A 14894-nucleotide genomic window follows, 5' to 3' on the forward strand; every position below is an offset into this window, starting at 1 on the left:
CGCGTTAGGGCCGATGCGTGAGCCTGTGGGCTGTTAAAGGGGGGCAGGCCTGGGCAGAGAGGTTGGCCACCCTCTGCTCCCTGCTGTCTGCCCCACCTGAACTTTTAGAGAAGTGGTGCAGCTTTTAGAGAAATGGTAGCCTGCTTTCCTTACTGTGTTAAGTCTTTGTGAACCTGGACACTCCTGCAGCCTCAGTTTCCCTCCTCCAGCTGGGAGAAGTCACAGGGCACTTGAGAGTGATCTTCCTGGCATCAGCCTTTCTCTTACTCAGCATATATGCTGTCTCTCCTCTGCCAGGCACTGTGCCAGGTGCGGGGAAGTCATGGGGAACCAAACACATTTGGTCTCTGCTTAGACATCAGTACTGGATCCGACTAGCACTAACAGCACATAAATACATGTCAGATCGCAAGCTTTCAGTTTCTCTTCTGGATGAGGACAAAGTGTTAACAGAAGGGAGCAGCAGGAACTCTGACCTGGGGCTGGTGAGGGCAGGAAGGTTTCTCCAAGGAAGGCTGAGCAGATAGAGATCTGGAGACTGCGTAGATGTGAACTCAGGGAGGCAGGGAGGGACAGATTCAGGGCAGAAGGTCAACATATGCTGAGGCCTTGGGCTGGAAGGAGGCTGCATGTTTGGAAATGGAGCATTGTGGGGCAAGCACATGTGGGGAGGGGCAGTTACCAGCAACATGCTGGGAGGCAGGTGGAGCCTGAGTCCTAAGGTATTGTTGTCCTAAGAGCCGTGGGAGCCACTGAAGGATCTGAAGCAGACAGGGTCATAATTAGATTTACGTTCTTAAGCTTAAACTGTGGCAGGAGGGAGCATAGTAGATGTGAGAGTGTTTAGGAGACAAGAGAAGAGGCGGCTTGGGCTGGGCATCAGCCGTGGATGAGGTGAAGAGGGGCTGGTATCAAGGGGTCGATAGGAGAAGGGGCTGAACCTGTGGTCTGAGGTTCACCTGCAGCCTGTTCCCTTCCAGCACCCTCCCCCAACGCCCAGTCAGTTCTGGGGGCCATCCGCTCACTTGTCCTCCCTTCTTTTAATAAGTTATGTTTGTCTGTGTCTCTTGACCTCCAAGGCTCTTGTTTCGGATGTTTATTAAATGATTTCGTCCTTTGCTGAAGCCTCTCAAGTGCATTAAACTCTTCCTTGAGCCCGGGAGGAAACTGAGGCCCAGAAACCTTAGGTGGTCTGCCTGCTGTTAAGAGCCTCTTGAGGCATTGGAGATTCTAGTATTGGACTCAGGCCCCCAGCCACGGCATCTTCCACTGTATGCTGCCATCACGGCGCCTCTCCATTCCCAGAGAAGCCCAGGTATGGGTAGAGGTTCCAGAGGCAGGTGTGGGGAAGAGTCTTCAAGATTTAGTGAAAAGAATCAAGCCGTTGCACTGGCATTGTTGTAGCAAGGAACTGAGCCTGAGAAAGGCGCTAAGTCTTCATGTAAGGCTTAGAAAAGTAAAACTCACCCAGAAGAGTTTGGGCTTATGAATTCAGTGAATTACTGCCACCCCCACTAATGCCCCACAGGACTCCCCAGGCCTGATTTCTCAGGAATCCTGTAAACCTAGGGCTCATTCAATTTTGGAAACAGCCAGGTTGAAGCGCCACCTGGTGGCAGAAGCTGGGTATTTTATCCCATTTTCACACTCCTTTGTTCACTGGTCTTTCCAAGCCTTGGGCTCTGATAAGTTAGTGATCAGACAGATTCCAGGCTGCACCCCAGACATATATAATGAGTTTCAGGGGTGAGGTCACAATAATTCTGAGCAGGTCTAGTTTTTGGGCTACTTCTTTAAAAGACCTCTTTTAAAAATACTGACAGGTATTAAGTCTTTAGGTACCATGCATTGTGCTAAAAGCTTTAAAACATTTTGCTTATTCCTCGTAGCAGACCTCATTTTACAGAGGAGGAGAGGTAGACTCAGGGGAGTTCAGAAACCCACGTGTGGCTGTGCTGGAGGCAGGCGCTGGGTGACTGGTGAAAGGCGGGGTTTGGGGTGTTCTGGCTTCTGCCGCTGTTCAGCCCCTGGGCGTGGAAAGTAGCAGTGACCCTGTAAGACGTGACTTCTCTGTTGCAGACAATCCTGAAGATCCTGGTCTCCGGGGGCGGCAAGTCACGGACAGGCGTGATGATCCCCATCCCGCAGTACCCACTCTACTCAGCGGTCATCTCCGAACTCGATGCCATCCAGGTGAACTATTACCTGGATGAGGACAACTGCTGGGCCCTGAATGTGAACGAGCTCCGGCGGGCCGTGCAGCAGGCCAAAGAGCACTGTAACCCCAAGGTGCTGTGCATCATCAACCCCGGGAACCCCACAGGTCTGTGCTTTACTTCCTCGCCAGTTTCTTGGGGAGCAGGGTGGCTGGTGTATTGGATGTCTGGACGCTAAAGAGCTAAGAAATAATGAAGTCTTATTTGCTCCCAGGTTCCCAATCCAACTCCAGATTTGCTAACATAAGATCATAAAGTTGGCTGCCAGCCATCTTAGGAATACAGGCATTTTCCTGGGCAGGGTTGTATTGTAATTAAGACCAGTTCTTTTTCCTGTTCGTCCATGTACAAAGAACCTACTCTTTGAGGTCACACACAAATCATCACCGTTAATTATAGGCCTAATTTTACCCTTACTCCTACTTGTTTTTCTGAACCAGTTTTTAGATTTGCTGGTGTGTGCGTTTTTGTTTTTCTTTGACACAGCATTACTGTGTACTTTGAGGCCTGAAAAGGAAATGCCATATTAAAAACAAAAGCAAACCAAAAAAACCTGTTTCCAGAAGTTGGAAAGCTCTCCTAATTTTGCATATTTTTCTTCACAAAAAAAATGCACAGTTCTGGCTGTTTTGATCTTTCCAGGCTGCTGGCTTCATGTGCCCCAGATGCTATTTGGATGCCGAGAACAAGGGCTCCTCTCTCCTCCTTTGTTGAGATAAACTGGGTCAGGGCCAAAGCATGGTGGAGTTGATTGTGGAATCTGCTCCTTGGGAACATCAAATGATGCTTCAATCAGCTGAAAGCTCCACTTGAATTCCTGGGTGCAGAAAATGGGCGCAGCTGCTCGCCTGGTTTATTCACACCGACTGCTTGGGGGAAGGGATGAGGGACCTAACCAGGGTACTGTAGGAAAATGACAAAGCTGAGTTCTCAATCCTGGCTGCACATTAGAATCAAAAAGGGAGCTTTTAAAAATGCCAGCGGCCAGGCCACACCCCAGAATCTCTGGAGAAGGGGCTCAGGCATCGATATTCTGTGTAACTGAGGATGAGAAGCACTGCCCTTGGATGATGCTTCTAAAACTTCAGCTTGTTAAAAACACAACTGCTGGGCCCTACATCTAGATATTCTGATATAATCAGCCTGGAGTGGGACTTGACAATTTGCATTTCTAACAAGCTCCTGGGTGATGCTGATGCTACTGGCCCCAAACTTGGAGTAGTAGATCCTATATCTTAGGAAATACTCTGTATACCTAGTTTATATCGTAGGCTTGGTAACTTCTTGACCAGAAGCTTACATATATCTTCTGGCTGTCTGGGGAGAAGTAACTGCACCAGAGACTTTCCTATTTGGGGTCAAAGTGGGGGTCATGTGAGTGTGGTATTAATATAAGCAGTTTTTCAGTAGTCATGTTCGAATGTGAGAGTTGGACCATAAAGAAGGTTGAGCATTGAAGAACTGGTGTTTTTGAACTGTGGTGCTGGAGAAGACTCTTGAGAGTCCCTTGGACTATAAGGAGATCAAATAAGTCAATGCTAAAGGAAATCAACCCTGAATATTCATTGGAAGCTGATGCTGAACCTCCAGTACTCTGGCCACCTGATGTGAAGAGCTGACTCATTGGAAAAGACCCTGATGCTGGGAAAGATCCAGGGTAGGAGGAAAAGGGGGCAACAGAATGAGAGAATGAGATGGTTGGATGGCATCACTGAATCAATGGACATGAGTTTGAGCAAACTCTGGGAGATAGTGAAGAACAGGGAATCCTGGTGTGTTGCAGGAGTCGGACGAGACTAGCGACTGAACTACAACAACAAGCAGTTTTTCTAAAAAATAAGTTACAAGCAGGCTCAGGCTAGTTTTGCTCTCTGAGGTTTTTTTTTAGTTTCTGGTTGTGATATGCAGCCGTAGGATCTTAGTTCTCTGACCACGGATTAAACTTGAACCCCAGCAGTGAAAGCATCAAGTCTTAACCATTGGACCACCAGGCAGTTCCCCTCTGGGGTCTTAATGTGTGAAAAGCAGCTATTGGAGGATGGAGGATGGAAAATGGAGACCTACCTGTGATGACCATGTATCTCGTCTGGACCACACACTGTGACCACTTTGTCTGAAAGGTGTCGACATGGAGTGGGATATTAGTGGCTAACAGGGCTCTTTGGGATTCGAGACAGAAACTCACCTTGAGGCTTGAAGGGAGTGGACCTGTGAAGTCCAGGGTAAAGCAGCATGCTTGAATCAACGTCGTCGTCATGGGAACCTCAGGCCATGACCCAGCTCTGCTCTGGGCTGGAATCCTCAGGAAGCACCTATCCTGGGAGTGGCCTTCCACAGGTCCAGTCAGTGCCCAGCAGCTGAGCGTCCCCCACAGGGCGCCTCACCCCTGGTTTCAACTGAAGTCCCGGGCCAGATTCTGTTGGCCCACACTGGGACACCTGCCCGTGCCTGACCTAGTTAAATCACTGAGGCTGATTGGCTGGGTCTCTGTCCCTGGTGGAGTTTAAAGAGAGGGAGTTCCCCTAGGACAGCTGTGTGCTGTTGCTCAGAGAAGGGCAGGACTCTGGGCTGGTGTAAGCAACAGGTATCCCCATTAGTGTGTGGGACATTCCCTTGGCCCACCCTCTGGCAAGGGGCACTTGGAAGACCCCTCCGCAGCCTTTGGGGCCTTTAGCAAAGCTGCGTCTTCTCTGTGGTGTGCACACGTCTCCCCCTGCTGGGCACAGGCATGCCCTGCCCTCTGGAGATTATGTGGCTCCTTCTGCTCCACAGGCCTGTTCTGAGTGACTGCTTCGTCCCAGGCACTGGAGAGAAATAAGCTCTGTCCTTGTCCCACAGTTTGCATCTGTCACATGGGGGATTATTTGTGCACAGCAGGTCTCGTTTCCTCTCCTGGGCTGCTGGCTTCCTGAGGCCCGGCTCTTGCACTCCCCCTGGCGTTATGGAGAAGACTCTTGAGAGTTCAGTGGACTGAAAGAAGATCAAACCAGTTAATCCTAAAGGAAACCAGTCCTGTATATTCATTGGTAGGACTGACGCCGAAGCTGAAACTCCAGTACTTTGGCCACCTGATGCGAAGAACTGACTCTTTGGAAAAGACCCTGATGCTGGCAAAGATTGAAGGCGGGGGGAGAAGGGAATGACAGAGGATGAGATGGTTGGATGGCATCACCGACTTGATGGACATGAGTTTGAACAAGCTCCGGGAGTTGGTGATGGACAGGGAAGCCCGGTGTGCAGCAGGCCGTGGAGTTGCAAAGAATTGGACATGACTGAGCAACTGAACTAAACTGGCATTATGTACCCTGCTCAACACCTTTGATACTCTGGATGCTCACACCTTTGCTTGCATTCTAACAGGGTACACTTGGTGGCATCGCAGCCCTGGAAGGGAAGACCAGGAGCATGTGGTAGGCAGACAGGCTGCCAGGATGGACAGCCCCTGTGTCTATGGGCACAGCAGCTGATTACTTGTAGCATCCAGGGGCGCTGCCCTTCGTAATTCCCAGAGCGTGAGCTTGCTTCATAGGAAGCCTGCTCGGCCTTTGTTTGGCAGGGACAGGTTGGTCCCTTAGTAAAGGAACTGGTTTGTGGCTTAGATTATGTCTGAAATCCTGGCTGAATCATACCATGCTCTTATAAGATACATCAATATATTTTTCTAAGACTTAGTCTTGTTATTCTTACATGGATAAGAATATAGTTATTTTTATTTTTAACAAAAAGGTAATATACTCTCCATACTGCTTTGCATGAAGATGTAGATACATATGTCAGTAATACATGTGCACATACATACATACGTAGATAATATACATACATACGTAGATAATATACATACATGTAACACCCATAGGTGCACATTTATGTCCTTGTGAGCATCAGCAGGCCTGCCTAGTACTTTTCCAGAAGCTGTGTGAGCCAGTCCACCATCCCAGGGCCACATCATTGTGGGCCCCAGGAAGTCTGGGAAAGGGTTCCTTTCTACCTTGAGGCATTTGTTCCTTTCCCCACTGAAACCTGCAGTATTTCCTGTGAGCTGGTGGGTGAATATTTTGCTGCCGGCACTCATTTCTCTAAGGTGGATGGAGTGATGAGTCCAGCCCTGAAGGGAGACCCTGGCAGGGACACCGTGGGTGCCCGCCAGCGTCCTCAGCAGGCACAGCTCCCACATGGTCACTGGAGAAGCCAGAGCTGGTAGGCAGGCTCATTCCTTCATTTAGAACTTCTTCCCCTGTGCTTACTAGGGAGGGCCCTGCTGGATGCCGGCTTTGAGGGTCGGTGCTGGGCCAGAGACATTGTCCCTGCCTCACGGAGCTTGTGTGGGGAGAAGGTATGGCCGGTGCACTTCTCATGGTGTGGCTGCTGAGGGGGAAGGAGGGGAGCGGGGCTGGATGATTTAGCTCCTTCAGTTTTATTTTCCTGCTGTTTATGATACGTCCATGTCTTGTCCTCTAGCACAGAACAATACACATATATCCTCCTCCGCCCTCCACACACATACCTCTGAGAAGAATAACAAGAAAGTTGGGTGTGAAACACAACTCCCTACACATACCTGGCTTAAGTGAGTCAGAGGGACGGAGCTGACCCTAGGGGCTCCCTGGAGGCTGACAGCAGCTAGGGAGGGTGGTCCTGTAAGATCACGAGGGAACGCAGACATCTGAGTGATTCTGGTTGGAATTCTCACCTAGGGACAAATGAAACACCCTGACAACCTACCTTCTGCTTTTGTTTGGGACTTTTTAGGTCAGGTGCAGAGCAGAAAGTGCATAGAAGATGTGATTCACTTTGCCTGGGAGGAGAAGCTCTTTCTCCTGGCTGATGAGGTAAGAGCAGCCTGGGCTCTCAGAGGTGAGGGTGTGCTTTCTCTTCTGGGGGAGGGAACCAGGTCTGTTGTTCTATAGACAAAAGAACTTTCTAGATATCGGAGGAGAGATTCTAACAAGGTTGAGGATGTTCAGTGTTAAACAACCTGTGAGACTGTGACTGAAATCATCCCATGTTGGTTTGGAATTTTGGTTATAAGTTTCAAAAATCTAGCCCAAACTACTTTAAACTTAACGCGGTGGTGGGATCTCAGGAGTGGGGCTGGATCCAGGGACTAGAATCGTATCTTCCAGCTCCTCTTGTTCCATCCTGCTGCCTTGGCCTCAAACACGGGCCTGCTATCTTCCCAGCCTAGAAACAGAATTTATCTTCCTGGTCGTTTCAATGAAGCTCAGAACTGAGCTTCACTGGTGCAGTTTAGGTCAAACACCCATCACTGAACTGATTATTCTGGCCCAGTGGTTGCAATATGCAGACTGACCAGGCCCTAGGCAAGGGTTGGGGGCTCCCCCTATGCCCCCAAATGTGCAGATAGAGAGCTGGGGAGGATGTTCCTTGAAGCAAATCAAGGGCCCCTTTCTCAAGAAGGGAGAGTGGGTGCTGGGTGGGCTGAATGCTGTGTCCTGTGAGGAGGGGAATCTTATCAACCCCAGAATCGCTGCTTCCTGAACCCTAGATCTGGAGACAAACCTGCCCATTCTTTTCCTGCTTTGCAAGAAGCAATTAAAGACCTGTCAAATCCTATTTTCACTTCATTTCTGCGTGATTTCTGGTTAGTCATAGCTTCTAGCACGTGAGCTTCATTTCTGTGCTCCTTAGCAGCCCCCCACCACAGAGGTTATCCACCAAATCACTGCTGTGATCAATAGCAGATACTTAAATCTTCATTTCTAAAGGAAAGAAGGGGCAGTAGAGTGACCTGGTGCACGAACCTCTTCACTCAGGGTCTGGGAAGCGAGGGGGGGTGAATGGGGAAGGGAGAGGCCATGGAGGAGCTGGGGAGGGGAGGGAGCTCTGCCTGGCTTGTTGAAGGTTGAGCTGGCCTGACCCTCCTGCTGACCTACAGTGCCTCAGAGAGCCTCGGTTTCCCTGATCTCCAAACTGGGCATGGGAAGTTCATCTCCCGGGGCAGATGGAGCGCGTGCCTGCTAGACTGTATAGACGGGGAGGGACAAGAGGTGTAGGCGCTGCTCAGTCCAGGGAGGAGAGAATGACGGTGATGGTGGATGGAAAGCTGGGTGAGTGCCGTGAAGCGCTGAGGAGCACAGTTAGCTCTTCGGATGGGGAGGTCAGAGGACGGGTCCATGAACTGCTTTCAGCACTCATCTTATTGACAGGGTGAGCATCACGCTCTGGGAGGAAAGCCTGCTTGGGCCAGCCGGGTGTCACTGGCACATGAGGCAGAAAGGAGATCTGGAGACTATGTGGGGCTAATGTGGGAGAATCCAGTGGGCATCCAGCCCGTGCCCTCCCGCCCAGCCCTTGCTTGTTCTGGAAGGTTCCCTTGGGCACATCTGGCTTAGATGTGATATCTAAGGCCAGCTTCACTGCAGGCAACCCAGGCTGCAGCCCGGGTGGCTCAGCTTCTGGGGCACGTGGCTGACTGTCCCTGTCCTGTCCCCTCCTGCAGGTGTACCAGGACAATGTGTACTCCTCGGACTGCAAATTCCACTCCTTTAAGAAGGTGCTTTATGAGATGGGGCCTGAGTACTCCAGCAACGTGGAGCTCGCTTCCTTCCATTCCACCTCCAAGGGCTACATGGGCGAGTATGTGTGCCCCCGCCTCCCTCCCGCTGCTCCTGGGCCTGCCTGGTCCCACTGCTTCTCCACCCTGCCCCGCCTCAACCTACTGGACAGAGGTGGCTACTCTCGTCTACAGCTGCAGCTGATCTAAGAAGCAGGAGGAGGCAGGCCATGTCTCCCCACGGGGAGTGCACTGGTGTGAGGGCATCCCCTATGCAAGGGCTCGTGTAAAATAAGGCTGTGACGAAAATGAATACAGGACCTGCAGCGGCTTCCAGCCCTAGTGTTTTCTGCCAGCTTTGTCACCCTTGCTGACACGTGACTGAACTCTGAGGGGCAGGGATGGCAGGTTGAATGAACAAATGCTGTCAGGCCAGTGGCCAAGCTGTGTGTGCAGATCTGTGTGCACCCTGCCTGAGCACCCTGTGACCTGTGGGGCCAGAGCGTCAGCTTCAACCCTTTCTTCATTCAGCCAATATTTATTGAGCATCTGCTATGAGTTCAGAAGTTCAGCAGTGAGGTTACAGCAGTGAGCAAACTACACCCATTCTGCCCTCAGAGTCATGCTCTAGTGAGGTCAGAGGCAATAGACAAATGAACACGATGTGTCAAGGACAGAAATAATCAGAGAAGAGGTAGGAATGCAGGGAGGCGGCGTCTGGTCACTAAAGAGTTGGACCCAGGGAGGGGAGGTGGGGAGCTATGCAGACGTCTAAGGAAACCGCTTCTGCAAAGGCCCTGGGTGGAAGGAGCAGCTGTTCGAGGAGCAGCAAGGAGACTAGAAAAGGGTGAGAGGGAAAGTGGCGCAGTTGAGACCAAAAAGTCACAGGAGGCCAGAGCGCCTGGGCCACTTAGGTCATCTTTTACTCAGAATGAGATGGGAGCCCTTAGAGGGTTTGCACAGAGGTGTGACTTCTCCTGGTTGCTGCGTGATGAGGGCAGGAAAGAAGCGAGCACTCAAGTCAGGAGGCTGTTAGAGTCCAGGGGAGATACTGGGGGCCAGGGTAAACGTGGGGAGATGTTGGATCCTGGGTATGTTTGAAGGTGAAGTTGATGGGTGTTGCTTGATGAAAAGGAGGGTGTGAGAGAGAGAAGTCAAGGATGACTCCCAAGTTTTTTGTTCAAACAGCAGGAAGCATAGAGTTGCCCTCAATAGATGAGGATGTCTGTGGGTGAAGAAGGTTTTGGGGTGGAATTTGGAAGTTGGTTTTAGATGTGTAAAATTTGCAGATGCCTGTTGGATGTCCAGATGGAGGTGGATATGTGAGTCTGTGGCTCAGGGCTGATACCCAGCTGGAGATTCAAGTTTACGAGATGTCAGTGTTTGAGTTGTTAGTTAGATCTCCGAGCCTAGACATCTCATTGGGAGGAGTATAGTTAGAGAAGAGGTCCAGGGACTGGGCCCGGCCGTCACTGCTCAAAAGTTAGGGGCAGAGAGGAGGAACCTGCAAACTAGACTGAGATGGCCAGGCCCGTGCATTTACAGCCAAGGACGTTCATTCCCCAGCATGTGGGAGTCGTACTGTGTGCCAGGTGTCAGGGTAGGGGAGAGGGTCTGGAGGCCAGTGTAACTATGAAGCTCCAAGAAATATATTGACCAGGTCAAGGGCGCTTCCCAGGTAGCGCTAGTGGTAAAGAACCTGCCTGCCGGTGCAGGAGATGTAAGAGACACGGGTTCGATCCCTGGGTCAGGAAGATCCCCAGGAGGAGGAAATGGGAACCCGCTCCAGTATTCTTGCCTGCAAAATCCCATGGACAGAGGAGCCTGCTGGGCTACAGTCCATAGGGTTGCAAAGAGTCGGACATGACTGAAGTGACTTACACACACACACACACACGCAAGGAGCTATCCCCTGGGATGGCTGCCCAGCTGTTCTTGGCTGTATTTGTTGTGTGCAGGAGTTGGTTTATGCTGTTCTTTCTGGTTTACCCTGGTAGCTGTGGTGCCTCCTTGCTAAACTTTCATGTGCTGTATATTGCTTTTCTTAAACAAATATGTTCTCTATTAACTCATTTTTCAAACTCAAGTGTGTTTATTACATACCTACCCATCGCTCCATCTGTGATATTGATTACTCTGGATATTGGTAACCCGAGTTGGTTGCCCTTAGATCCTGATTTCCTAGGCTCAGACTGATTTACCCAATTTGATTTTCTGCTTATGAGCAGAGGGTAAAGCAGGAAGATTCTTCTTTCAACTTTTGTTACGAAAATCCCTTCCAAGAGGCCAGAATTTATCTTCCTGCCTTGGAAAGGCCAGGTGATGGATCAGATGGGGCTCAGTCTTTGCCAGTTCTTTCTACAGCCTGATCCCAAAAGTGTTTTGCTGACTTCTCATCGTATCAGCTGGTCTGAGGTTGGGTGGGTGTGGTGCACATGCAGAAGAAGGTAGCTGATACCATTATTTCTGTGGTCATTAGTCTGAATGTTGTCAGTCACAGTCCAGAGAAGGAAGCATGGCTAATGGAGCGGATTTGCTTCTGAAAGTTGCTTTTTGTTGTTGTTGCTTTTTTTTAATGATTTCAGCTTATTTTCATGAGATCTGACTCTGTATCAGTCAGGATCCTTTTGGCAATAAGTAACAGAAGCTCAACATGAAAGAGGGTTTAAAAAAAACACATATAAAGTGAAGTCAGTCAGAAAGAGAAAAACAGATACTATAGACTCACACGTGTATACGGAATCTAGAAAGATGGTACCGATGAACCTTTTTGCAGAGCAGCAACAGAGACACAGACATTGAGAACAGACTTACGGACGCAGCTCAGGGTCAGGGGGAGAAAGAAGAGGTGGGATGTATGGAGAGAATAACGTGGAAACATACATTACCGTATGTAAAGTAGATAACTGATGGGAATTTGCTGTGCGACTCAAGGAACTCAAGCCAGGGCTCGGTGACAACCTAGAGGGGTGGGATGGGGGTGGAGGTGGGAGAGATGTTCCAGTGGAAGGGGACATGGGTAGACCTGTGGCTGATTCACGTTGATGTTTGGTAGAAACCGACACAATACTATAAAGCAATTATCCTTCAATTAAAAATAAATGAATTTTTAAAAAATCCATATCAGTAAAAAGTCAAGGAGTAAAGTTGAATCAGGGGGCTTAAAAATGTCAGTGGGTCTCTCTCTCTACTCCTGGCTTTGTCCTGTTTTCTTTCTCAGCTCTGCTTTCCTACCCCCTCTCCCTTTTTTTCCTCTTTTTTCTTTTTCCCTTTTTTTGACCACACCATGCAGCTTATGGGATCTTGTTCCCTATCCAAGAATTGAATGTGAGCCCTTGGCAGTCAAAGCACAGAGTCCTAACCACTGAACTGCCAGGGAATTCCCTGCTCTGCTTTCCTTTGGATTCGCTTTGTCAGGCATCAGAAAGTTGAAGCAAAATCCTCAGGTTGCTGCTCACATGCCCACTTCTTGAACCTGTGCAAGGGGTGCCTGGCCTGAATCATATGCCCCTTTCGAGCAGAGCTAGTATGATACTAGTTAGCAGTCAGGCTAAGCTGCTATAACCAAAAGGCCCCAAAGTACAGCGGCTCACTATAGAAGACTTATAGACCCTAAGTATAATGACATTACTTTGCCAACAAAGGTCCGTCTAGTCAAGGCTATGGTTTTTCCAGTGGTCATGTATGGATGTGAGAGTTGGACTGTGAAGAAAGCTGAGCGCTTAAGAATTGATGCTTTTGAAGTGTGGTGTTGGAGAAGACTCTTGAGAGTCCCTTGGACTGCAAGGAGATCCAACCAGTCCATTCTGAAGATCAGCCCTGGGTATTCATTGGAAGGACTGATGCTAAAGCTGAAACTCCAGTACTTTGGCCACCTCATGCGAAGAGTTGACTCATTGGAAAAGACTCTGATGCTGGGAGGGATTGTGGGCAGGAGGAGAAGGGGACGACAGAGGATGAGATGGCTGGATGGCATCACTGACTCGATGGACGTGAGTCTGAGTGAACTCCGGGAGTTGGTGATGGACAGGGAGGCCTGGTGTGCTGCGGTTCATGGGGTCGCAAAGAGTCGGACACAGCTGAGTGACTGAACTGAACTGATAATGGTTTATTACAAAAAACTAGGAATAAAACCACCGTATGACCCAGCAATCCCACTCCTAGGCATATACCCTGAGGAAACCAAAATTGAAAAAGACACATGTACCCCAATGTTCATTGCAGCACTATTTACAACAGCTAGAACATGGAAGCAGCCTAGATGTCCATCAACCGATGAATGGATAAAGAAGCTGTGGTACATACATACAATATTAGTGAGCCATAAAAAGGGATGCATTTGAGTCAGTTTAATGAGGTGAGCAAACCTAGAGCCTATTATGCAGAGCAAAGTAAGTCAGAAAGAGAAATGTGAATATCGCAAGAGAAATGTGAATATCGCATACTGACGCGTGTATATGGAACCCAGAAAGATGGTACTGATGAGTTTATTTTCAGTGTGGCTATGGAGAAACAGACACAGAGAACAGACCTATGGACACGGTGGGAGGGGAGGAAGGAGAGGGTGAGATTATGGAGAGAGTAACATGGAAACTTACATTACCATATGTAAAATAGATAGCCAATGGGAATTTGCTATATGACTTAAGCAGGGGCTTGACAATCTAGAAGGGTGAAAGAAAATGACAGAAAAACAAAACTCCAGTGGCTCAAACAAGGTGGAAGTGTGTCTCTGTGATAACAGTTCAGAGGCAGGGGGAGTCTGGGACTGGCTTTACCCCACGAAGTCATTCAAAGATAGGCTGCTGGGCTGGCTCTGTCTTCTCAACATGTGGCATCATCTCTAGCACTGAGGCTTCTTGCTCTGGTGTCTGCCTTTCTTAGGAAGTGGGAGAAAGGAACAAGACTGCATGCTTTTAAGGAAGTGATGTGGGATTGGCACATGTCACTTATACTCACTTTCCATTGGCAAGAACTTGGCCATACCTGGCAGCTCAGTGTTGGGCATGGGGCTGGTTACAGGAGATTCTGGCCGGCTGGGTGCACTTAGTAGAGGTCTCTCTGTGACTGGTGGGTCCTCTCTCCCGCTTCGACATTCTAGGTGTGGCTACAGAGGAGGCTACATGGAGGTGATCAACCTGCACCCTGAAATCAAGGGCCAGCTGGTGAAGCTGCTCTCGGTGCGTCTGTGCCCGCCAGTGTCTGGGCAGGCTGCCATGGACATCGTTGTGAACCCCCCGGTGCCAGGAGAGGAATCCTTCGAGCAGTTCAGCAGGGTGAGTTGGCTGCGTCCATGGCCTGTCCGTATCACTGCTGTGGCCGGCATTCACCATGCATAGTCTCCGTGGCCAGCCTCTCTCCAGATGAGCTCCAGGGCACGCTTGTGGTTCCACATGGTGCCTGACCCACCCCAGTAAGGCTAAGTCTCAGGGTGTAGCTGGGCTGTGGTTGAAGTGGGAGGACTGTGCGCATGGTGGGTGTGGGCACCTCTTCCTCCTCACCTGTGAGCACCACGGAAGGGCAGGCGCTCAGAGGGAATGGCCTCATGTCCTGAGAACACAGCGGGCAGGGAAGGGGGTGATGATTCTGTTACTAAAGTAAAAGGGGGAATGGATGAGCATGCCATTCATTCTAGACCACAGACCTGCCTGTGGCTTAACCAGATGTCCTTGTAGCTTGAAGTGATGCAGACAGACCCTTTCAACCGCAGGTGACAAAAACCCAACTCTAACGAGTTTAAACACAAATGGAACTTATTGAAGAAGTCAGCTCCCAGCTCTTTTAGATTCAAAATCTTTCTTTTTAAATGGTGGCAAATTACACAGAACATAAAATTTGCCACTCTGATCTTTTTCAACTGAACAGTTTAGTGAATAAAGTACATTCACATTGTCCAACCATTACCCGCATCCATCTCCAGAACCCTTTCCCAAACTGAAACTGTACCCATTAAACAAGAATTCCTCATTTCCCCCTTCCCCCGCCCCTGGTAACCTCTCATCTACTTTCTGTCTCTGCGGATATGACTGCTTTAGGCAGCTCATGTATAGCATTTATCTCGCGGCTGGTTTATTTCAATCGGCACTGTGTCTTTGAGGTTTGTCCCTGCCATGGCGTGTGTCAGAATGTGCTTCCTTTGGAAGGCAGGGCAACGTCCCACTGCG

General features: G+C 49.6%; 1 protein-coding gene across 1 annotated transcript in view; it reads left to right on the top strand.

Moving 5' to 3' along the window:
* GPT2 (glutamic--pyruvic transaminase 2) overlaps positions 1 to 14894 on the top strand; it is a 34710-nt gene that overhangs the window by 14351 nt on the left and 5465 nt on the right. The window contains exons 6-9 of the mRNA XM_070770511.1: positions 2080 to 2323; positions 6966 to 7045; positions 8677 to 8813; positions 13832 to 14006. Coding sequence (XP_070626612.1) covers positions 2080 to 2323; positions 6966 to 7045; positions 8677 to 8813; positions 13832 to 14006 — 636 coding nt within the window. The remainder of the gene's footprint in view (positions 1 to 2079; positions 2324 to 6965; positions 7046 to 8676; positions 8814 to 13831; positions 14007 to 14894) is intronic.

Source organism: Bos indicus, chromosome 18 (assembly GCF_029378745.1).
Source record: "Bos indicus isolate NIAB-ARS_2022 breed Sahiwal x Tharparkar chromosome 18, NIAB-ARS_B.indTharparkar_mat_pri_1.0, whole genome shotgun sequence".
In the NCBI taxonomy this organism is placed as follows: domain Eukaryota; kingdom Metazoa; phylum Chordata; class Mammalia; order Artiodactyla; family Bovidae; genus Bos; species Bos indicus.